General features: G+C 37.9%; 1 protein-coding gene across 2 annotated transcripts in view; it reads left to right on the top strand.

The window, feature by feature from the left end:
* Positions 1-2355: 2355 nt before the first annotated feature.
* Positions 2356-25660, top strand: part of DPY19L3 (dpy-19 like C-mannosyltransferase 3) — a 35362-nt gene continuing 12057 nt past the window's right edge. The window contains exons 1-15 of one of the 2 annotated variants that reach the window (XM_082289776.1): positions 2356-2447; positions 3608-3750; positions 5237-5370; positions 11775-11865; positions 12718-12839; positions 13043-13188; positions 14863-14986; positions 15435-15569; positions 17212-17343; positions 18314-18415; positions 18851-18924; positions 19166-19324; positions 21466-21588; positions 21942-22053; positions 22579-22635. In XM_082289776.1, the coding sequence (XP_082145902.1) occupies positions 3648-3750; positions 5237-5370; positions 11775-11865; positions 12718-12839; positions 13043-13188; positions 14863-14986; positions 15435-15569; positions 17212-17343; positions 18314-18415; positions 18851-18924; positions 19166-19324; positions 21466-21588; positions 21942-22053; positions 22579-22635 (1614 nt within the window). In that variant the 5' untranslated portion in view covers positions 2356-2447; positions 3608-3647. Of the gene's footprint in view, positions 2448-3607; positions 3751-5236; positions 5371-11774; positions 11866-12717; positions 12840-13024; positions 13189-14862; positions 14987-15434; positions 15570-17211; positions 17344-18313; positions 18416-18850; positions 18925-19165; positions 19325-21465; positions 21589-21941; positions 22054-22578; positions 22636-25660 lie in introns of both variants that reach the window. The other variant, XM_082289775.1, reaches the window with a different exon arrangement.

Genomic DNA, 25660 nt, shown 5'->3' with positions numbered 1-25660 from the left:
ATTCAGGTATGATCCTGTTCACTGGGCTAAACACCTCCCTCACTTCAGCTGAATAAAGCACAAGACCCTCATCAGAAGTTTCTGCCCCCCCATAAATACCCTGGTTGTGTGTGATCACAGCTAGGACTGGACCCGGGCTGGCTGGGTCCTGTGATGACTGTAACACCCCTGGGAACTGGGAGAAAAGGAGCAAGAGCCGTGCCACACATCAGTGGGATTTAATCACTCTGTCCTAGATCTTTGGCAAGTGTGTAGGGTTGGAATTGCTGCAGAAAGCTGATGCACCCCACTGTGCTTTTGTTTTGTATCCCTTCTAGGCATGTTTGGAAAAGAGCTGTCACACTGAGCCACTCATGAAGGGAGACACCATTAGAACTGATCTGACCCAAGATTAGCTGGGTAACGAAATTCACAATGGGTAAAACTAAGATTCTTTTGCCCAAAAGCAAAAACCTCAGGACCCAGACAAACTTTGAAAGTTGAGAAAAGACAGAAGCCAGAAATTTGGCATTTGCCACACACCACACACACGGCTGCTCAATGGCAACTCAAAATACTGCGGGTTTAGACTTAAAATTTACTGGGGCAGAACTTGAGTTCTCTTGCTGTTCTAGTTCATGGTGGCTCTTTCTACAGTACTGAATGTGGCAATCCAAGAGAAAATGCAAATAAATTCAATCTCAAGTTTCTTCCAACCATTTCCTGTGCGCAGTGGTTTGTACATGTCTGGCATTTGCTGGGATTATGGATAGCTGGGTACTAACACGAAGACTTCGCTACTCGATCTAGTTGGAACAGAATGAGCAAACAGAATATTGTTAAATATCCTTTTGTTATTTTGGCAAGTAAAAAGCCAGCATTGCAACAGTATTGTAACAATACAGTAATGATACAATAATCAGTATTACTGATTGCAAGCCACAGTCTGGTGAATTTTAATTTACAATTTTCAGATATTAATATCAATCTGGAAGCTCTTTAGTTTTTCTGTATTCTCATAACTTGAAACATTAAATTTCTATCAACAGACATTTTGCCTAAATAATAAATTGCTTCAGTGAGAATATGTTAAATAATAACTCCATTTTTTTTCCTAGTGCTGTACTTAAACATTTATTGCAACAGGAAATGACTTATTAAAATATACAGAATTGAGGAAAAATGCATTTTTTATTTCCCCTATCTAATCTTCTGCTATGTAAAACTCGAACAATAGGTGTTAGTATTTCAAAAGGAAGGTGACAGCTGAACATTTAGATACATTAACAATTATAACAATTATATATACATTTACATTAACAACTTTGTAAAGCTGTGTAGGTTTGTATATTACACAAACTTTTTAGTTCTAATAACACTGTTCTGCAATGTAGGTTGTGTTAATACTTCAGGAATGTTAGTGAGATTTGTACTGCTGCTCCTGTGCAATCGTTCCCACAAAATGGAAAACTTAGCTGAGCATAGTGACTTATCACATACAAATCCATTACATCCATGCACGGTGTCATAAAACACAGGAGAATTAAGTAAACCCCCGCATTCTCAGGGATTTTTAAAGCTCTTAACCGATTATGTTTTCTAAACCATTTCTGTAACCTCTTGTTCTTGTAGAATTTACTTTACATTGGCCTCTTTATAAATAGTGGATAAGTAGAATCAGCTTTCTGTGATAGGACCTGGAGTCGGTTTGTTGGTTATGGCTTCATGGGGCATAGTTTTTTCTACTATAACTAAAGACAGTGCAAATAAAACTTACAATAAAGAGTTACTGCAGGGGTAGGTTGTAGCCATTAAGTAGAACAAAGTCTGGTATTGCCGTTATCTTCCAGCTACAAAAAGTCTTTTCCCCCTTTAAACGTTTATGGTGCAGTTAAGCAAGAAATACAGTGGACCTTATAATGAGTTGAACAGAAGACGCAGCTCTAATTTCAGTTTTTAAATCACACATATATGGTACTGTATCGGGAGGGCGGATGGGGCGGGGGAGGGCGGTGAGAAATACATTAAAAACACTACAAATAAATTCTAGGGCACTATTTTAGCACAGCATCCTCCCCGCCGGCTGAAGCCCGGCGGGACAGCGCGACCCTCGGGGGGAGCGGGCCCCGCTCGCGGGCCCCACAGCCCCGTTCCCAACAAGGGATGCATCAATCTAAACCCTCACCGTCTCTCGATGTGCCGGATTTCCGCCGCACGCCCGCCCTGGGGAATTCAAACCAGCGATGGAAAGGCAGTCGGGGCGGGGGGGCCGGGCCTGTGACGGGCGGCTATGCCCGCCCCGGCTCTCGGTCTCCGCCCAGCAGGGCCGAGCACCCGGCGCCGCGCCCGCCCCTTCCCCTTTCCCTTCCCCTTTCCCTTCCCTTCCCCTGTCCCTACCCGCGGCGGGGCCCGGGCGGCTCCCGCAGCAGCGCCGGCAGCAGCGGCCGCGGCCCGCGGAGCGCCCGCAGGTACCGGGGCGCGGGGCCGGGGGAAGCGGGCGGGGGGAGCCGCCGCGGGGCCGCGCAGGCCGCGGGGAGCCCCGGGCCCGGCCCTGTCCCTGCCCCGGGCCCGGGGCTCCGTGGCTGCGGGGCCGGGGGGGTCCCTGTCCGCCCCGGCGGCACCGAGCCCTGCGGCAGCGCCGTGTGAGGAGCGCTGGCACCGCGCACAGCGAGCGGCGAGGGGATGAGCATCTTGCCTTTGCTAATTAATTGTCAGGTGTGCTACAAACCAGCTCTTCCAAACCGTAAGCTCGCGTAGTTGCCCATGTGTTTTCCCAGGTGTGTGAGGAGGAGGCGAAGCTAATCCGCTGTAGAAGCATTAAACAAAGTTACGTGGTTGAGGCGTGTTCCCTGCAGCGCTGCCAGCAGCAGCCAGTTACACCGGTGGCAGCGCAAGGAGCAGCTGTTGCTCGCTGGGGATGGAGCGGATTTGTGCCTTCGGGGTGGGATGGCATTGATTGCAGAGTGGCGGGGCGAGAGCAGTTCTGTGTATGGACCGTGCTCAGAGAGCTGAGCGCACCTGGCAGTTGATAGGGCAAAGGCTGGCTGAGCGTCTTGTCTTGTGATGTTCTCAAATTCTATGGTATATAAAACATCAAGCTTTTTTTTTTTTTTTAATGTTATCTCTAGTTTTTTATAACACGTGTTCTCTGGCATCGTTTTTGCATGTTTTGGCCCCCTTTATTGGGGATTTCCTGAAAGCCAGAGTTTAAATGATTGCCTTAATATTTTAGGCACCCAACTAAAATATGCTGAAAAGACTAATTTTTCTTTGAAGGGCTCAGACTTTTTAAAAAGGGGGAACCTGGTATGCATTTTGAATCAAGAGCTAAAATAGTGGGGGCAGTCAAAATAATGTACCATTCTGAAAACCTGTTCAAGAGTATGTAAAATAGTGAACATAAGTCTTTATAAACTTAGGATAATGCTTTCTATACTTTCACTTGCTCTCTGAGTGGTACAGATTTAAAGAAAAACCTTGCATTTTGGTAAGAGACTTTAGGTATAGTAGAGTTCTATAAGTCAAAGTCTGCGATGTCAGTAAGATGTGGTTCTATTTTCACATATTTCATACAGTATCAAGTGACTGTTTGGGTAGGAAGATGCATTGCTCATGTGTGTCCATTTAGGAGTCAGGCTGAAGAATAATGAATTAAAGTGACTGGCATCATGACAACCATAAGACAGAGAAGGGTTGGAAAAGGCACAGAAGCAGCTGAAGATCAGCCTTCAGAGGAGACAAATGTGAAGCCTGATGGAAAAATTCTGTCTGGTGGGTAATGAAAAGTGATGTTATGGCTGTTTAGTAGTGTTTAGCTTTTGATCTGTCCTAAGCACAGGTCAGAACTAGGTATGTACCAAATGCATTTCCATACTTTAATATCACAAAATTATTTGGATGACACAGAGGGTTTCATGTAGATTGCTGCATGTCAGTCTTGTCTCTATTTTAAAATCCTGATTTAAATTGGTGAGAACAATTCTTTTTCAATTTATTATCAGTGACACACTATCAAATTGTATGCAGCCATCCAAAGTTCTTGAAAGAATCCCAGTCCAAATCATTGGTAATGTAAAAGGATTTGAAGACAGCTGATGAGGTGTACTTAAAAATAGGCAAGTTGCTTATAAAATCTGAATTTAACTGCAAACTTTTGCTTTTTAATTTACAGGACACTAGTTCGGTAAATTTAAAAGAGAGACATTAAGTGTCTTAATTCCAGGATCTGTTTAAGTAATGAAATTCTGAAAACATTTTTGTATGGAATTATAGCTTTAGAGCTGACAAAGTTCATTGGTTTTGGGGAGATCTTTAGATTAACTTTTTCTAAGGGATGTTTTGATCTAAATTCTTAATGTTTCTCTGCATTTGGGCAGGTGAAAGGAAAGTTACATGGTTGTTTCTGCACAAATACACTTAGGCTATATACAAAAAGGGAAAGTGATCATAGTTCTGCAGCCCAGGCCTCAGTTCCATGGACTGGCATGGTTGGAACCCTTAAGCAGATGTCACACACAGTATAAAACAGCCATTTCAAAGACACAATTCCAGATCACTAATCCATATTAAACCTTACATCAGCTTTATAAAAACAAACAAAAACCCCAACAAACTCAAGCCCCAGGAATGTAAGTGTACAGTGAAGGGCTGGAGGTACCTAGAAACACATCCTTTCTTTCCCATCATCCCATCCCTGATCTTGCTCCGATGTCAGCAGGAGGCCGTCTGCAATTCAAAGCATGACACCATTACCAAAGGCTGCTTTGGCTGCTGCTCAGTCTCTTTGTGGGTATTTAGTGAGGCTTCTGAACCTTCACTGTTGTTTTTTACAAAAACCGAGCAAACCACCCAAAAAAGGAAGCCATTTTTAGACCTGTGAAGGAGACAGGATTTTCTTGCTTTGTGATCAGTCATCCTGTATTGATTGAATTTAAAAAGTTCTGGAAGATATTCCAAATCAGATATACAAATTAGTTATGGCATTGAGCTAAAATTGTGTAGGATCGTGGTGGTCTTAAATTTAAAGTATACCAATTGAGGCACACTTTATTTCACTTTGTATGTAAATAAAATACTCTGATTTTCCTATATAGAAAATAAAAAACACATCTCCATAAAGATGTGTTAAAACCAGGTGTCCTGTTACCTGGAGAGTGTGAACTGTACTAGCATAGGCAATGTATAAAAGGCTTTCCAAAATCCCTATAGGTTCAGTTATGTGTTTCCCAATTACAGACTGAAATATTTTTCTTCCAAGATCCTACAGGTGGAAAGCTGTGGAACATACTCTCAATAACTGTTGGTGGAATTTTTGCCATCTCTCTTGGACTTGTAACTTCTGTTTATGTGGCTACACTGCATGAAAATGACCTGTGGTTTTCCAATATCAAGGTAACAGTCATTTTCCTAGTTCCATCAGTGCTTTTGTGGAGCATTAATATGAGCATTAAATGAAATTTCATTTGTTTATGTATTTGTCTTGCTCAAAACCAGAATATTTCTTTTCTAAAAATTCAATTTAAAAGAAGCTGTGCTTCCCTTCCCACCGTACTTCCTCAGTTCTATAAATACCTGTCCCCAATTTTTTCTCTAAAAATATTGCTGAAGAGCTCCTGTCTGAGTTGTAGCAATGGTTCTTCCAAATGTTGATCTTTATCTACAACAGAATTTCAACATTTTACTATATGTTTTTCTAGAATCATCTTACTTTTATCCAAAGCAATCTAAAATTAAAATAAGAACCAACAGTTAGAAGAAACAATATGCGAAATCCTGGCACACAATTCTTCAGTTGTATTTATACTGTGATACTGTAATACAGTTTAGGGACAGTCTCTTGGTATTCAATACTAATTTTATATAATGTCATCCTAAATGTGCAAACCTCAAAACACATTTCAGCCATTCGCTGATGTAAACCCAACCATTCCCAAGACCCAGGACTGACTAGTTTTTTCCTAGAATCACTGCAGAGAAAATAATGCAGCTGTACCCATAGCTAAATTTAACCAGAGAAAAGAACAGGTGAGTCATTTCCCTTTCAAATGCCTAAAATTCATTCTGCTAGGTCTGTGTATTGTGTTATTCAAAGAGTACATATATTTAACTGGAATAGTTGCCTTGCAATATGTCTTTTCTATGCTACACACTTTTTGTGTCGCAGAGACATTTATATTCCCCTAATACAAATAATTTGCATTTACTGAAACAACTGCTGTTGTATTATACATGCAGTACTGTGTCATACCCACCACGATCTTCCCTTGATGATACAGATAGATTGTACACAGTATATTGAAGGTATGCCTTGGGTTTGCCTTTTCCTTCCAAAAGCAAGCAGTGAATAATTTCAAGGTGTTGTATATACTGAAGTACAAGCAGGCATGGGCTTGTGGCAATGTATGAACATAATGGATACAGCTTTTTTATTCTGTCAGACTGACCCAGAGGAGCACAGAGTTCACTGAGATAAGCAATTCTGTATTTGTAATTAAGTTATCCCCTCAATGGATGAAACACTTGATTCATTTGATAATGATTGTTTTCATTTTAAGTATAATAGAATGCCACTAGATATCAAAACTGAAATAAACCCCCTTTGTTTTTTGTAGTCTGGATTCTGTTGTCTCTGTAGCTCTTATTTCATCCCACAGAGGTGATTGATAGCTAGTAACACTGGAACAAGAGCAATTTCAGCCAATTTGATGGAAAGATTTTAAAAAGCATTAAGTTCATCTACCAGCAGGTTAAAGGAGAAAGAGCTGCAGATACTCTCTGGTCTCACAGTGTCCCTTATTCAGTGGGATGTGATCTCCACCAGAGAATGCATGGGGCTACAGTGCTAATTTTAAGCAAAATACTGCTTTAGGAGTAGTATGGGAGGAGAAGACTGTGTGAGGAGTCTGAAATTTCCTGCAAAGCTGAGGCAGGCAGGCTCATCCCAATATCTGTAAAACAATACACAGATGTCTCTGTGCCTGTGTGTAGGAGTGTGGTCTCTAGGGGTATATACGTGTTTTTCAGCACTTCTGAATTGGCTAATCTTGTCATTACAGCACACAGTATATACTAAGAAAGATAAAACCCTAAGGAATTACATGGAAAATAAGTGGAAAGTTTGCTTTTTTCTCTAACATTTTATAGTTTGGCCAAAGCATATATTTTTGCAAATATTAACTGAACTTTCAAAAAGTTTGAAAAGAGTAAGTTTTATTTTAGTTCATACTCCTGCCCAGATTCTCAGAAGGGAAGACTGTAGTATAATCTTTGCCCCAGAATTTCACAATTGCCTTGCTTAGTGAAATGCAAAGGTGATTTCATTCTATTTTTATTAAACATAATATATAGAATAAATGGATGTACTACAAATGCACATCCAATGCTTTATTAACCCCCATGCCTGTGGAATACCATAGTACATCACCACTGCTCTGCAGCATAGAAAAGAAAAATTCTAAATCAATTCTATTTCCATATATTTTGAACTACTAACTTCAGTCACCCTAAACTGGCTGCAAATGGGGCAGATTTGTGGATTTATGTTCCTGAAATCTGATACAAAAACTATATAACAATTTATTATCCCCCTGAACTTTATTCCTTTCATCCAATAAGCTACTATTGGTCACATCATAAGAATTCATGCTCAGAAGGGTCTGTGTAGCAACTAAGTAATTAGAGATTTAATGGGAGACTTGTTTTGTCATCTTTTCTTTTACATGAAGGTGCTCTTCTAATTGTACAGCAGCAGCAGAAGGTCTGCAGTGTTTTTCTGACACTTTTGCACCAGGCAGATGTTTGTACCTGCACCTTTTAGGTGCAAAAGATGGAATTTTTTGTCTGAAGACCCTAATGATACATGAACACCGTGACTGCATATTTAAAAAGTATGCAGTTGTACTCAACCCTAAAAATTGGAAGTAAAAAGAGTTCATTATGCAAAGTCATGATTCCTAACTCCTAAATAATTGGAGTCAGAACTTGCACACACACTTGCAGTGATTGCCTTTCTGTAATTTCAATTGCAATTCATCGAAAGCCAATTCTGTTCTGGGTGTCTTCCAGCAATGGTTCACCCAACTAGAAAAACTGTCTGGTCGTTGTTAAACTGTTTTGCTGTATTTTGAATATGGCTTTCAACAGTGCATTGATTTCAGCTGCTGCTCTGTGTGTGAGTCTTGTTCTTCTTTGCTGGTAAATGTGCCTGCTATTATCAATTTGCCATGGTCACAGGAAAAAGATGTACAATTGTTTTCTTACCAGAAAAACTGAAAAAAGCACGTCTTGAAAGTGGTTTATGCAATGAAAGAGGTACACAATTGCTCCTTTTTTTTTTTTTAAAAAAACTTCCTGAAAGAATGACCAAAAAAAAAGGAAACAGAAAAGATTCAGCAAACGGTGTCACCTAGTCAGAAGCTGTGTTTGTGTCCCCTTCCAGCAGGGATCACAGGTTATAAACACTTATCTTGATCAAATAATTTTGAAGAAAAAATTTTGAATCCCTTCTCATATACATTAAACCAGCAAACATTTCTGTTTGTGATGGTGAAAGTCAAAACAGATTTGTTATCCAAAAATCCTTTCTCAGTTTTCTGTAAATGTTCTGGCATAACACATCTGAAATGGCTTGTCTATTTTCAGTGGTTTTCAGTAGCAGTTTAGTGGCTGCCCCTCCAGTGTAGCATCTTTTAGGAACAGAATCTGCTATGAAAATAACAAAATGGGGGGCCACCTCTCCTGTCAGCCATTGCATTGCTTGTTCAACTGCAAATTCTGAAGAAACTTTGAACAGGAATGAGCCAAGGCCACATAGCAAATTAGTACTGTAAGAAAAACAGATAAACTTCCGAGCATTCATTTCTTCTTCTCCCCTTCTGAGTAAGCATTTAGATACTGTTATTGATTTTTCCTTTAATAAAATTGCTGCTTGCAGGAAGTCAGGAATAAAAATATAAGATTGTAAGTGCTTCAGGATAAAAATGCCAGGATTTAGTTTGTGATATGCTCGTATTTTCCCTCTTCACATTTTGAATACGAAACAAAGATTTTTGCCCAGAGAAGCTGTGTCTGCCCCATTCCTGGAGGTGTCCAAGGCCAGGTTGGACAGGCTTGGAGAAACCTGGGATAGTGCAGGGCGTGGCACTGGATGGGCTTTAAGGTCCCTTCCAACCCCAAACATTGAATGATTCGATGAAGAAAGGCGGGGAAACGGGTCATGAGAACTGTACAAAGGGAGTGCTCAGGCATGAAGGGAAGGAGGGCAGTCCGGGACTTTGGTAGTACTTCTCCACAGAAGTGCCTGTTGAGGTGTTAGGGGTACTTTTACTGTGGATCAGAAGTCTGATCTGGAACGTGCCATTCAAACAGATGGGCTTGAGGTTAACCAGCCAGGAGAGATGTCCAAGGATTAAATACATTTGCTGAAGGCATGTTCTCAACTGGGAACGTTGGCAGCAGCTGTGTGTTGAGTTTCTACTTGTACACTTAAGAAGATTTTCAAATCTTCCTGGTCTTAAATTGAAAAGCTAATAAATAGTTTCAATTACACAAATTTTGTTTTAGCTATGTCAAAAAAAGAAAAGTAATTGGAGCTTTATTTATGCTCAATATTTATAGAAAAACTCAAATTCAGACTTCGGCTGCTTGCTCAGCATTCTGAAGGAGTTGCTTAAGGAGTTTGAGGAATCCTAAGCTCTAGAATTTTGCACTGCCCTTGAGAGAAAGTCCTTGGTTGTGAATATTATTAGGATACAATTGCATAAATTGAAATAATATACAGCTCTCTGTGTATCCCAGAGGACAGTGTTCTTTATTTTTCCCTTGGAATAGTGGTAACTTCTTTGTTAAAACCTCACAAAGTGAATATACAGACAGATAAGCATGTGTTCTTACAATGTTTACCCATAAGTCTGTGTGTTTTTATTGACATGGAATGCCAGGAAAAGTATAAATTGCTGTAGAACTGGAAAAGTATTTTGAGTGAATAAAACAGATGTTATCTTAGCGTGAAACAGATGTAAAACTCACTAGTGTTTGTCTCATAAAGTATAGCATTTGGTTGAATACAGCTGGTGCCAGGATTACAAATTAATCATGTTTGAATGCATTTTTGCTAATTAGATCCCCCTCTGTGACTCCTCTCTCCCCCTTAATAAATTCCAAATGTTAGCATTCTCTGTTTTTTTTTTTTTTTTTTACTTTATGAGCATTTAAGAGTCAGCCACTTTTTGGCATTAGAAAACTTCTCAGTAGTGGTGAATTTGAAACCAGAGCTTGTTCAAAATCCAGGACTCATTTTGCCAAGTCTGTGACTTTTGGTATAATGATGGTTTATATGTCATAGGGCAGCTGGAGAGTTTAATGGTGAACTTAGATTGAATCACTTGTGCTTTTATCTATTGACTTTTCTCAGACCAGAACTAATATTGGTTTGTCAACAGTTGACTTCAATAAAACACATGCTTTGAGATAAGAACCTATAATGGGCAGTACAGAAAAGAAGAACATGATTTTTTTATCTAGCTTTATGTTAGGTCTGACATAGAATTGATTCTGCTCCAGCAAAAGAGTTGGGACTGTATGAGAAAGGTGAAAGTCTTGGGGTTCTGTGCAAGGTTGCATTAACCAGAATGGCATTCATAAGAGTTTCTGAAAAAGTAATATTCTGATGTTTCAGTAACATTCTTTTGTAAAGAAAGATGAATTCACAAGGTTATTTTTAGAAATCACATAAATTTTTTTGTGACTTGCATATACCATATACAGGGATTTCACTGGATTTTCAAATCTCAGTATAAACTTCCTTTAAGTGGGTAGAGACCTTTTATAACTTACTGCTTAGGAGATGCATTTGCTGGGATGTTATTATACAAACTACTAAAAAGATCACTAATAATAGAATAATTCTGTATAAGATGTCTGTTAGTTCTCTTCAGACTGGTTGTTCATGCAGTCTTGTTTAAGTGTGGTTGCCCAGCATTGTGGATTTGTTAAATTTCATTAGGTCTTCACAACTAATGAGGTAACAAAAGGAAGTGCATTCCAAAGCAAAGAGCTTTCAGATCTCACTAGACTCCATCTGCTGCAATATCAGCCAAGAAAAGGGCATAGTTTGGAATGTACCTGGTTTGAAGTGCACCTCGTTTAAATAATTTGAACATTTTAAAATTAAAAATAAGAAGTTCACCTAGCACTAAAGCCAAGTAAAGAGTCCCTTTTCTTTTCACCTGTAATTTAAGAGTGAGAGCGATGACAGCTGGCTTCCTGCAAGAAGCAGTGTTGAACAAGTGGGCAGCAGCATCCCCTGCCAGCTGAAATATCCCTGGCATTATGGTGCAACCCCCATATAGCACACTGAATTAATTGAGCCTTAAGCTGGCAAAGCCGTGGAACCCAATGGGATAACTACTTCTGGAAGAAAAGGTTAAATGCACAAAGCAAGGGTATGCAGCTTTACAGTCCAGCTGTGGGCCTCTGCGCCCATCTAAGCTTGTCATATTACAAAAAAGTAGTGAAATAGCCAAAATATTTCCAAGCAACATATCAGAATCACAAAAAGCACGTACATTTCTCCAGTTAAAAGAGTCATTTACACCCCAGCCATTTGCCTCTCACCCTAATTTGTCCATGTATTTTTACCTTTAGTTGAAGTAAGCTGTGTAGAATAAGAAACCCAAAGACTGAAGCCTCTCTGGAGGTTGGTTTCCCTGGTGCAGCAAGAATTTGAGTTGAAGGCAGCTTTGGATGATGGTGAAAAGGAAATGGAAAGTGAATTTACTATTGAACTTTACTTGCAGGAGGTTGAAAGAGAAATTTCATTCAGAACTGAGTGTGGACTTTATTATTCCTACTACAAACAGATGATTCAGGCTGCTTCCATACAGCAAGGTATTGTAAACTGTAAAGTAAGTTTTGCAGCTATTTTTAGGTTTGGTTGGGGCTTTTTTTCAAATATAATTGAGAACAAGGCATACCATAACTATGAAAGATAGCGTAACAGTTGTACTGAAGACAGATTTATTCTGTTCATATGTCAGGGAGCCACTAAGTTATGGACATAATAAATTTCACAATAATGCATCGGTTTCTGTGCCACACCTTCATGAGCTGATGAAGGCAATCACTTTGAGAGACAACTTTCATATCTGTTGAGGTTCCAGCTTGCTGGTTTATTCAGTTTATTACTTCCATTTCTTTCTTCTGTTGTTGAATTTGAACTATGAGCTATTTGTGGGAAAGGGGCAATGTTTTTTGCTGTATTCCTGGACAGTAAGTGACACAAGGAGCAGCTTTCAAGGAAATCATATACAGTGATCAGGCTTTCTGTGACAGTCTCATGTTTTCTAGATATTTAGCTGTTTCTCCCTAGAAATTTTACTTATCCTACATGTTTTTCAATATTAACTTCACCTGTGATCAGAGTAGTGCCAAGAACAGTTCTCAAGATCCAGAATGTACCACAGATTCTGTGCTGGGGATGGAAGTATAAAAATAAATGTTTTATACACTACTAAATATATGGTACTTGAATTAGCACTGTGAGTCACATTTGAAGCAGGGAGACTGAAGACCTCAGAAGGTCATGTTGATTCAGAGGTAATGTGTTCTGAATCGTTGACTCAAAGTTTGCAGTTTCTGATGAGAGATCCTAAAATACCTTTGAAAAAGTTATTCACTGTTCAAATGAAGATGGAGGGGGAAAATGACAATCTCCTATTTCAATTTCTCTTTATCATTAAGGTTTACATGGTTTAGTATATGACAATAAAACTGAATCTGTGAGGACAATTAACATACTTGAAAGAATGAATGTTTACCAGGAGGTGTTTCTCAGCATTCTGTATAGGATTCTTCCAATTCAGGTAGGCATTTATTTATGGCTTTAGATTGTAAGTGCATTATGAAGATTGCGGAGTGAATCATAGCTCCCCTTTGTAGATATTTTCTAATTAGAAATATTCCTGATACCTTTTTAATTTGTAAAAGCAAAACCTAATTCATACTAAGTATAATCCCCGCCCCGTGCGTGTTTTAATGTCAACATCAGTATTCTTGTGTTTTACAGCAATACCTAGAGCCTGTTTATTTTTATATCTACACTTTGTTTGGACTTCAGGCAGTTTATGTCATTGCTCTGTATGTAACAAGCTGGCTTCTTAGTGGAACATGGCTTTCAGGGTTGTTGGCAGCATGCTGGTATATTACAAACAGGTAAGTGAGATTAAACATTCAATCTTTCTAAAATTGTACCTAGTTTCAAAGGTAAGGCATTAAAGCTTTAACTACATGACTAATTGGGCAAAACATGAAACTATAAGGCCTCTCTCCAGTTAGCCAGGAAATGGAAAAAATGTTGAAATAACACAAAATAATTAGAAAATAATCAGAAATGAGCTGACATATCAAACTGGGCTTTTAAAGTTTCAGGAAGTTTGAGTAGAAAATTTTGTCTTAAATTGGTCTCTGAAAGTGGTCTAAATCTTTCAGATGTGTCTGGAGCTCCAGGTGATGTACCCTGTCTTCTCCAGCCTAGGATCACTTAGGTGTTAAAGACATCTGCATGTAAGCCCTTCAGGTGTCTCCTCACTGCCTCACACCCAGCCTCCAGGGGTTCCTTCCACAACCTCAGCTCATCAGAAGTTCAGCTTCTCTCTCCCCTTATTCCTGTCAACATCTGCACTAACACTCAGAGAAAAAAAAAGATGGTAATTGAGCTGTTCTAATGCTTTATCACTTGAAGAATTATCAATTTGGAGATAAAAACCTAAGAACTGGCTTTATGCCAGAAATAAGCTGCTGGCATGAAGCTAAGACTGGTGACATAGGCTGTTACCTGTAAATTAATCAAGAAGATAAAAGTACAGTCTTGGTTCTACTAGAAATGTTTGATATGTTAATGAGCAGCTCTAAAGGAATTTATCTGCAAGCACATCCACTACAGAATAATTATACGTGTATGGAGGCAAGATGTTTCTTCCTCCAAATACAAAAGTAATTAAAAGCCATGTGCAATGTACAGTATTTCACACGTTTCTTTTATGAAGTCATCTTCTCCATTTACAGAATTTTTAGAGCAAATTTGTCCATCTTTCTAATAATTGGTGAACAATGAGAGCTTGTTCTCCTTTATGCAATAGAATAAGTGCATGGAATGGATTTGGATAAAGACTTTCTGTCCCGATGAAGTACATCTGAGGCTACTGAGTAACTCCATTTAGACACTTTTTTCGTCCAGCTAAGCACGTCTCAGATACGTTGCTTACGTTCCTTTTTAGCAAATATTTTCTCTACACCAGGAAAAAGAGAATTATTTTTTGTTTTTAACTTTTAATTCAGGTTTTGCAGATGACCATTCTTTAGGGAATTCTTCCATCGTGTATTTCTGATGTTCAAAAGCTTCAAAAAATGACCAGAAGCTTGTAACCAATTGAGCTGTGTTCAAACTACTCAGAGCATTGGGATCACAGTGAAGATTATATTCTGTTTATATTCTTATATGTACATTTGTAAACCAAAAAATGAAGTAAAATGACCTGTGGTGGGGAAATGCACATGCTGGATTTTGGGAGTGCTTTTAGTTTGGGGTTTGTTTTTTCATTTCTAAATTACCCAAGATGTGCTTCATAAGTAAGATGTAATCCATAGAATATTTTTTTACAGTTAGTAAAGATTAAGTACATCATTTGAGATGCAGAAACAGTGGATAACTTGCAGAACCTTCATAGTGATTTATTTTCAGAGCCAGTCGTGTTGAAGGAACTGGAGTGTAGAGCCTCCATTTTTATAAATAAGGAGTTAAAATAGCACAAAGATGCCTGTCATTGCAAGCTCTCTCACCAAGCTTTTTCTTGATTTGAAATTTGTGAAACTCTTTGTTTTGTACAGAGTAGATACTACAAGGGTAGAATTCACCATTCCTTTAAGAGAGAACTGGGCACTGCCATTCTTTGCTGTTCAGATAGCAGCCATCACATACCTACTCAGAACTCATTTACAGCCTGTTCAAGAAGTGAGTATTTCTGACAAGTATGACTCAATAAAATTAGTAACAGAAAACTGTCCTGATCTGCAAGAATTAAAGCAAATGGATGATAACAGTTTCTTTGACCAACAGTTCTTAAGTTACTGGTCCTCCATTTGATCGAGTAACTGCTGTTTATACCACAGTAAACCACGTATTGCATTTTAATCTGGGGGCTGAAACTACCTGAGATCGCACTGTGGTACTACAGTGATAAACCATAGGCATAAGTCAAGAATTTCTAAGTCAAAAAAAAATTTGTTATCCTCCAAGTTGTTACTGCAGTTAGAAAACTCACTGTTTTAAAAGTGGTTTTAAAATAAAACCAAATTAAGGTGGGTTTTGGTTGGGTTTGTTGGGGGTTCTTTTTGCTTGATGTTTGTGTTTCAATGAAGGAAATTATAAAGTTAAATAAAACTTTGTTCCCTCCTTCCAGAGACTTACACTTACGGCTGTATTCATAGCAACATTTCTCTTTAGCCTGACTTGGCAATTCAACCAGTTTATGATGCTAATACAAGCATTGGCATTATTCATACTGGACTGCTTGGACATGCTTCCCACAGCAAAGGTAACTTTCTGTTTGGAAATAACCTGCTTTTGGCTTTTTGCCTTCATAAAACCAAAAGTCTTGAAGGTATTTTCCTAACCAGTGGCCTTGATGCCCAGAGTAATACAGATTGTACAGTGTGCCTTGTGCTTTGAATCCTGCAAGTGTAAAAATGAAGGATCAAAACACCATTTCTGATTTTTTTCCCACTTTATGTAGTCCATGTCTATTTTATTTTTGTCTACTTTTTCTCAGACACTATTTGACACTTCTAAACATCATCCTAACAGTTGATCTGATACCACAGCTTTAGTGTGGCCTCCTGAAGTTGCCAGAAGAAAAAAGTACCACAAGAAATCTTTGTGTAAGCTGAAGTCATAGCAGTGTATGAATTTTGCCTCAAGCATTGTGCATCCTTGTTTGCCAGTCAGGGGCAAGCTCAGTACCACAAGGAGGGGGAAGCAGAACACCAGTTTGCTGGGGAGCAGCAATTGTCTTGCCTACATTGACATTCACCACAAAATAACGGCATTGCCCCTGCTGCGTTGCTGAGCTGGATAAGCCAAAAAATAAAACAAGTCTCACTAAGAAGGTCAAGGATCATTGACAGTCAATCTTACAAAACAGAAATGTACTGCAGAAGATAAAAAACACTGTCTTTGACATTAACATTGCTGTGAAATTCTACCAAGATCATTTCAGGCATGGCAAAAGCTTGCAATGGTTGAAAAAGGTTTTAACTTTAGAAAAGGTTACAGGAGGATGAAGAGTAATTCATGTAAATTCATTTTAAATTTGAAGCAGACTTGAACTTTATTGATTGTATTAATTTAACTGAAATGAGTATGGTGGCTGCATGTAGAGATAAATGTGGCTTACTTAAGTTTCTGAACTCTTCATTATATCTGTAACTGCAAGCTCAAGTCAACATTTAATGTGACTGGTCAGCTACCTTAAGTCAGCAAATTACCAGCTTCATCCTGAGTTGTACCGAAACAGACTTACCACGCCACTCTTAGTCTGTACTGATTTTCAAAAGAGCTCCACTTAGAAGTGCTGGAGTTTTTTGGGCTCTTTGGTATTGATTTACACCACTGCAGTAAGACAAGGCTACTCGGGATGTTTGTGTGAGGTGAAATGTATGTTTTGGTACCAATGTATCAGAAAATCAGCTGGGCTTTAGTGTTTACATTGAGCTGAACACTGATAATAGTTTAGCATAACCTGAAAGGGATTATACTGAACTATTACTGAAAAGTTTAAGAAGGCAGGTGATGTTGGATTGCTGAACTGCACTGAGCAATAACTCATTAGTCATAACGACATCTCAGAGGCTACAGAAACACTTGCTGGACTAAAGAAAATAAAAATATCTTTCAAATATTAAGTAATTAATATTTTCCTCCAACTGCAGTAATTTACTTTATCTGCTTGACTGTAGGATCAGGCTTCTTTGGGTATAAAATGGGCATAAAATATTAACCTAAGTATAGTTCAGGTCATAAATAGAAAAAGGATATAGTAATGCCTTTAATGATTTACTGCAAGATGATATGTTCTTTGCAAAAATAATTGATGTTGAAATAAATTATAAAGCATATTCAGAGAAAAGCAGCTATGACTGTAGAGTTTTCTAGACATAAAAAACTCATTATTGTTACAGGTTACATGGCTTTATATCATTCAGATTTCTGGATTACTGCTGGTCTGTGTCCTACAGTTCTTCAATTCTATGATTCTTGGATCATTACTGATAAGTTTCAATGTTTCTGTCTTAATAGCAAGAACAATCCAGGTAGGTATCAAAATATTTATGTAGTACTAAATAGAGTATTTATATATATTTGTGTGTGTAAATAAGTAATTTAAATGCATTATAATTTTCATTTACTAATACTAATTAGAGGAATTACTGTAGCATTCAGCAACTCAAACATTGCCTGATCAAATAATGAATTCCATTACCCTAACTGCAGCTTTACCAAGCACATCAGACATCATAATTCCATGATTGCTATTAACATTAATTATTGTGCAAGCTGCAGTTTGGATCCTGAAAAAAAAATTGCGTAAATGGACTTTACACTGTTTCAGCAGGACTTGCCTTGAATTTATGGATCTGCCTCCAACAAAATAACCAGCAACAACTAGGACAACTAGGCTCGTGTCAAGTTCAGCTTCCTGAAATCCATTGTTCCTTTCAAAGATTAGGGGTTTTTTGCTGTAGTTACAGTTCTCTTTTTTCTGATTCTGGCACTGGTGACAGCCTCTGACTACAATAAAGGAATTTGCAGGGCCATTCCTGTTGTCTGCACCTATTCCCATTTGCCTGTGAGCAGCTCATCTGGATCTGGAGCTTGTACATGGAAAAGTGCTCAAAATCCTATCAGCTGACAGAGCCAGAAGATACCTTTGCCATGTTTAGGTGGAAGGTGTAATGAGTAGGTATTTCAAAAGGCACACAGTATTATGGAAATTAGGAGAATAAGTTCTATAAGTACAATAGGGCCACTGCCAAGGGAAGGCTGTTTGGCTGCTTCCAAAACTCTGCCAGATCACAGTTATGACTTTGTTCCTTCAGTTTTGTGCAAGAAATGTATCTTTATTCTGGGTACTTGGCTCTGTATCTATTTTTGCTTATATGACCTTAGAACAAATTTGGTGCTGCTCGGGACTAGCAGATCAGCTGTTTCAAATAGCTTATGATGCTTTTGTTCTAAATATATTAAAAAAAGACTGAAATACTAATGTTTTCTTCTTTGTAGAAAAACCTAAAAAAGGGTGGCTTGCTTAATAGGCTTGGGAAACTTATCCTCCATGTTCTACTAGTCTTGTGCTTGACTCTCCTAATAAATAAATTCATTAAGGTAGGCAAATAATTTTTAATATAAAAAGTTAAAAGTTGTATTATGTTAAAAGCTATTTGTTAGCTGTCTACAGTAATATCATTAAATAAAAACTGCAGTGAGATTTCTCTGCACCTCAGAAACTGTATTTTATAAATTAAAGATCGTTTTGCTAATCTTTGATATATGGATTTGAAAACTTCATAAATTAACACCAGATAGTTGGTAATTTTATAATAGCTGTAGATCTGTACTGCTGAGAATTTGCAAAGTTTTTAATTGAATTTTCTTTACAATGACTGGAGTTAAAACTGACTGTTTCTTTGATTGCAAAGCACTCGTCTTAGTAAGCCCGTGTTGCTTTACAGTCTCGTTTATATGACGAAAAATGCTATTTACTGTGTGACATTTTTGATATTTAAAATACAATTTCCTTTCTCTTTCCCCACTTTGTAGAAAATTCTTAATCTTGAGTCAGATGAGCATATATTCAAATTCCTGAAAGCAAAATTTGGATTTGGAGCAACAAGGTACTATTTAGCTGCAGTTTTGCTTTTTGTTTGACTTCCTTAATTGAAGCCTTCACGTTGTTCTTATTTCAAATGTGTATAATAAATCACTGAGTTTTACTTCATGTTTGTCATACTTGCCCTAAGAATAATCTGCACAACTATGACTTTATAATTTCTTGGGGAAAAAAGAAACTTGGATCTTTTTGACATCAATTAATGAATTACATCATGGACAAGGATTTTTAATTATTTTTTTTAGAGATTTTGATGCTAACCTGTATCTTTGTGAAGAAGCCTTTGGATTACTACCTCTAAATACTTTTTCAAGACTCTCCAGTACATTGCTTTTTTACGCCTACGGATTTGTTCTCTTCCTTCTGACAGTAGCAGCTGTAATTGTTGCCTTTCGGAATCTCAGGTAAATACAGTTTTAAGATAGTTGACATTTTTATCAATTTTCTTGTCTTCAGCTGGCTGAGGAACTGACAGGTGAATGCAGCAGCATATACAGGATTGCTTTGCACAGCTGCTGAGGAGTAGGGTGTGTGATAGAGAAATCAGGCAGAATAAGTAACTTCCTATTGAAGCTAAAAATGTAAACAAAGGAACATCCTTAGATTCAGTCAGGCTCTTTGCAGTTGAAGTTTTGCAGTTTGTGTAATGTTGGTTGGGGTTTTTTGAGATGAGGGAAAGCAGGGGAAGGATCTCTATAGAAAATGTTAGTTTCTTTAGTTCGTCCTGTTTTCCCTGTGCAAAGCACTCTAAATCACAGATTTCCCAGGTGTTACCTGCAAACTGCCCAGAAATGAGCTGGAATAGTCTGTGCTGAACTTTGTAATCTGTGTGAAGGAGCAGGACCTGTAAGTGTGCATCACTGCTGGCAGTTCCCAGAGCTAATCTGTGGGATTCTGAGGTACCTACAGAACACAGAAGAAAATCAGACAGAACTGCTGTTAAAAAAAATTTGTTCATTATAGACTGTTGGATACCCTTCCTTCTCAGAGCAGGGTAAGAGAGCAGAGGAGGCTGCTGTTCTGCTGAGTTCTTTATTTCGTAGTCTCACAGCTTTCTTGAAGGCAGAGTTCAAGGGGGTTACATGATAAAGCCAAGCAGCAATGGCAGCAACAGCAGGCAGAAAACAGCTGCTTCTTCTAATTCTAGTTTCTTCTAATTAATTTTTTTCTTACAGAAGTGTGGATTATATTTATTAATTGACCAATGAAATTAACACACTATTCTAGTTTTCCTTTCCTTAACCCATCCTGGTCTAATTCTAACAGTCATATGCCTTACACAAGTGTTACACAGGTATTACACAGATTTGTGTGTACAGTTTCTATCAGCTCCTACTGTTCATGTGAACACTCCATCTAAAAAATGGGAACAGTATAATTCTATCTATATTTTGTCTAAAGTAAAGAATTCAGTGAAAAGGTAACACTGCTGCAGTAAGAACTGTGTTTTAAGGTTTCTTTGCTGCAGCTTTTCAGTGTTTAAGGCACTTATTATAAAAGTTAAAAATCTATATTTCTATTTCACTTTGGTGAGAATTCATGTATCTCTGCTTATCTAAAGGTTTTAATTCAATGCCTGTGCTTTGGCTTCCCTATGGGCCTGGGTCCAGAGAAGCTTTTACTCCAACAATAGACCTCTCATTTTTACATGTAAAACCTGGGCAAAAAGTAGAAGGGATGATACAAAACTTGATTAAGCAAAAGTTCAAGAAGTGTCACCTGACTAGTGCTACTACCATAGATTTTAGGGAAGACTGGATAAAAGGAAAAGCGAGAGAGTATCCAAGACATTCTAAAACTGTGTTATGACAATTAGATATTACAATAGTAATTGTCAAATGTCAATTATCTGTAAATCATCTTGGTACTGCTCAACCAGTTTCTTGAAAATCTTACTGCATCAGTCAGTTTTAAAAATAAAGAAAAGATTCTGCAGCTCTTATTTTCAGCAACCCTAAATGTAATCCCAAACGTGTCCCTTATTATTAATGCATTTATCTCACTTAACCCTGCTCTGAAAAAAAACAGGAGAACCCCACACACTGAAGCAGCTTCTTTTTTTTTGAAAGGCCCTCCACATATATTCACAAGACTAGACACCTCAAGCAATAACCACTTCTTCCAGGGCTCATTTTTTCTAAATCTACTTCCAATCTATGGCTTTAGTAGCATCCAGATAGACCAGCACAACCCCACAAATCCCAGTTAAATTCTTCATTCTCATTAGAGGCCCCTCTGAACATGGGAGTTGCTGCTTCAGGCAAGCAACCACGCTTGCCTTGCTGTAAACAATTCTCTCATTTTAATCCAGCCCATTTAAACCCATTGCATTTCCAGAAACCTACACATGAAATTACCTGATGCTGCATCAAATTGGTGGCATCATGCTTAATTATATCATAGATACAATAGAAGATTGTGGACTGATAGCAATGGTACTGCATTCCAGCCTCAGAAGGATTCAGTGCTTTTTAAAATGCAGATAACTATATGAAATATGTTACAGAACTTAATATAACACTGTTTGTGTTATTTCTTCAATTAGTGGTTCAAATCAAGTCCAGTTAAAGGAAAAAATGGAAGAATACACAGTGACACTGAAGCCTGATGCTGCCTACAGCTTAGTTCACACAGTTCTTTTTGGATGTCTGGCATTAAGCACAATGAGGTATATTTTTTTTAATTCTACTAAGGGCTTGTTTAGATGATTGAGTATATTTTTATAAGAGTGTAAAATATGTTGGCCACAAACTGATAGGGTCATGAACCTTGTTTCTCTTCCTGGTGTGTTTCTACTTGTAGAGTGAGACATTTCCCAAAATTCTGCCGTAAAGAATGGAAGTTTGGGAACAGAGATGTTCTCAAGAGCACGTAACAAAGTGCGGTGTCAGTCCTGTATTCAGTTATTTCAGAGGCCTGAAAGTCCAAGAAAACTGTGTTCAGAATTTCTCTAGACATTAACTGCTCTCCAAGCAGCTTTGCAGAGCTCCAAATATTCATGAAAAGCTTGTGTTCTTCCAGAATGAAGTATCTCTGGACATCCCACATGTGTGTATTTGCATCCTTTGGCCTGTGCAGTACAGAGGTTTGGAAACTTATCCTGAAGTGTCTCCATCTCTACACATCCCAGAGGGTGAGCACTGTACTCACAGCATTTCATCCACTGGGTTTTGGACCATATCTATCCAAGTCAAGGCTCAGGGTTGGATTTTGTTTGTAGTTCTCTTAAACCAGGTATCTCTGCTGTACATTTGTATAAATTTAGTAAGAAAAATGTATTTTCTAGTGGTTTCTATATTAAACAATTCCATTGGAATACACTAGATGGCAATATAGATGTAGCTATGAAAAATAACCACAATTTTACTAAAAAAGTCTCCATATTAAGAAATCAGCAGCAGCCTGAGAAGACCTTTGCAGTCAATTATATTGAATGGCAGTGTTTTCCACCTTGTAGAATATAGATTTAAAGATATAAATCCATCTTTTGTGATGGGTCTGTAATTAGGGCTTTACTTGAAAACAGTATCAGAATATGGTCTTGAAATTCAATCTCTAAATTCTGCTACATGTTAAATATTTCAGATATCAATACATGCAAACTTAAGTCTATTAAATGTATCATGAAAATAACCAATTTTTTTTCAATTTGTCTTAGACACAGGTGATTAAGTATTCTATACCCATAATTACATTACTGTACATTTCATTTAAGGTAAGAAATTTTTTTCTCAATGTTTTGGCATTTTTTAGTTGTATGGAATTTTCTCACAGAAGGGTGTTTTTTCATTAATAACTACATACAACATTTGTAACTTAATTTTAAAAATGGGTATAGCTGAAGTGCAAGGACCTTTGTGCCTATGAAATTGTCTGTGAAGGATCAGTTGGGCTCATTTGATCCCAGGTAGTTGTTGATAGATACAAATATTTGTCTGATTGCATGTGTAAGTAGCCAGTGTTATTTGAATGAATAATTTTATGGAAATGGGAGTTGTCTCTTTTGGTTTTAACGAAGTTGTGGATAATAATGCAGATTGTCACATTTTTAATGATTTATTGTAGGAGCAGAAATAATCATAATCTCTACTGCTGTGCCACATATGTTTTAAAGTAGAGAATTATTAAATGGTCAAGTACCTGTTTTGTCTTCTGTCTGTTGCAGAAACAGAATATTATTATTGTCAAACATTTATATGTAAATGCATAAAGCATACTTAAATCAATAACATGTACAAGATTATCAATCTGTCATAGCAGGGAGATTTAGAACACTGATTTAATGGGCAAACCATTCTTTTAATCTGTAGTCACGAAGACAAAAAACTCAGAGTCTACTTTGATGGAGAAGTTGTTTCTGCAGTAACTAGTCTGACATGAAAATATGTCTGTTAAATAATTCCCTTCAGAGAAACACAAGATCAATTTCATTGTTACAGTTAAAAAGGCAGTAGCGAAGCAGTTAAGAAAGCTGCTAATAGAGTTCACTCCAGTAGTGTGTTCCTCTCTCCAAAACTGAAACAAAAAGTCAAAAAATAACTGCTTTTCACTTAAATTGTCTTATTGTGCTGTTAGAGGACTTTTTTTGTCCACTGATATGCTGGTTAGGAAGTCATTTAAGTCATTTACCATTTTCATCATCTCCGAATATGACAGAAACAATGCCATTTCTTTTGACATGGGGGATACTAAGAGCATGACATTCTGATAGTCTAATGTGACAGATCACTAGGAATAATTTTCCTCCCACTCTTCATGAGCAGATGTAAAGTTCCTAAATCCTGTCAGATTCAGTTCTGAAGTCAACAGAAACAACTGATGTCATGGGCTTTAGAGCAGTCATTAGTTGTGCTCACTCTGCTTGAAAAGCATAATTTTCATCTTTCTTCTAAAGAGAGGAAATAATTTTTATTGACATTAAAAATACTATTTTTCAAATTTCTCTGTGGGAATGAGAAATTCATCACCTCTCAGTGTTTTTTTGTCCTGAGTCAGTTCTTGCAGTTGAGCTACCAGAAGAGTGGATCTCTCTGTGGGTCTTTTCTGCAAAGCCGAAAGAGTTGATGAGAAGCCTGAGAGAATCACTGAATATTCTGAGCTGGAAGGGACCCACGAGGCTCTTGTCCCAGGTGCCCTGACAGTGGTCAGACAAGAATTCTTAAAGAGAGATCCAGAAAGTACCCACTGCTTCTGTGAGAATGTGTTTTTATATTCTCTCTCTAAAACCTTATAAACAGACAGTGGAAGGAGATTTTTGGAACATGGACTTAATCTCTTTTCCAGACAGGAATTTATGTATTCAGTCACTGACTGCTCAGATTGCAGGGGCAGTTTCTCTGTACACCACAAAGTTAACTGGTCATCAGGGCTAGTTTTTTTGAATTTGTAGGAGGGCAGTTTGGTGTTTCTATCTGTTGCATTTGTCAGAAGAACTATTCTTCAGTGCAGTTCCTCAAAATAGGACTTTTATGGGATTATTAACCTAATCCTGAATAAGCTAATGAAAGCCTCTTTTGAGGCATGTGGTTACTACAGCCCCAAGTGCATCACCTGAACAATAATTTATTGAGATGCAGATGCAGCTACAGTGCTAGCTTTCTTTCAGATTTCAGGTACAGGATGTTTTGAGACCTGTTAGACATCTGTATTTCTGTTTACATTTGTTCTCCACTATTATAGTGGAAACATCTTTCAGACAAAGTGAAAATGCAGAAGTATTTCCATGCGTACTTCAGCTATGCTGCAGATAGCACAACACATACATAATACAGTACCAAGTATTATTTATGTTTCGATTCTTACACTTTGTAGGTAGACTTCACCTTTATCTGTGTTCGTTGTATTTTAACTTCACAATAATGCCCATCAATTTGTGTTTGCATGTCAATAATTCCTGAATAAATTGTTGGTAACTAAGGTGAGCTCCCAAGCTTGAGTATTCTAATTCCTGGATTTGCCAAATAATCTTGATTTCTCTCTGCTAGTAAACTATCCATTCCTATTATTTCTCCAGCTGCATTTTTATCTTCATCATGGCCAAGTCCTTTTGCTCCAAACATGGACATCTATTGCAGCACATATTGCCACATATACCCATGATCTGAGCAGTCTTTGGCTATCTGAACAGCTACAGTTCAGGGCTAATTTAAGACACTTGACAACTGTTTCTTTTCCTGAAGACTTTGACCCCAGAGAAGCACTTTTACAAGGTGGAAATCTCTTTTGCATTTCCTTCATTTTTCTGAGCAGTTTGTTACGTTCCTGATATGCACCATCTGTTCTTTTTATCCTCTCCTGGTATCACCAGACATGTCTTCTCAATCTGACATATATTTGATTTACAAGACAAAGTTCTGTCAGTGTTATTTCCTATATTTTCATATGCTTTACTTTTTATTTGTCATTCTCTTGTATTTGGAACTCCCGAAGTACCTTAGTTTTCTCTTGGTTCTACTAATCAAATGTAGTGCTACCTGGAAATTTTTCAATTCAGTAATAGCAAACCCCATTACCAAAATTTTCCTCCAGTGGAAGCTACTTGTACTCACTCAAAACTTGCAGTACTGTGACATTGTGACTTTAAAAACCTCTACAGGGTGAATGCCATGGAATAGCCCCAGCACCCAGCAGGGAGCTGTGTCCCTGGATCCTCAGGAGGTTACAGGGCAGGTTGCACTGACTGAAAAGCAAAGCAGAGCCCATTCCTTCTGTCTCCACCCTGAAGGACTCCAAGCTCTCAG

Source organism: Coloeus monedula, assembly GCF_965178545.1.
Source record: "Coloeus monedula genome assembly, chromosome: 13".
Taxonomy (NCBI): domain Eukaryota; kingdom Metazoa; phylum Chordata; class Aves; order Passeriformes; family Corvidae; genus Coloeus; species Coloeus monedula.
Note: the sequence above shows the minus strand (reverse complement) of the source record. Positions and strands in the feature narration are given on the sequence as shown.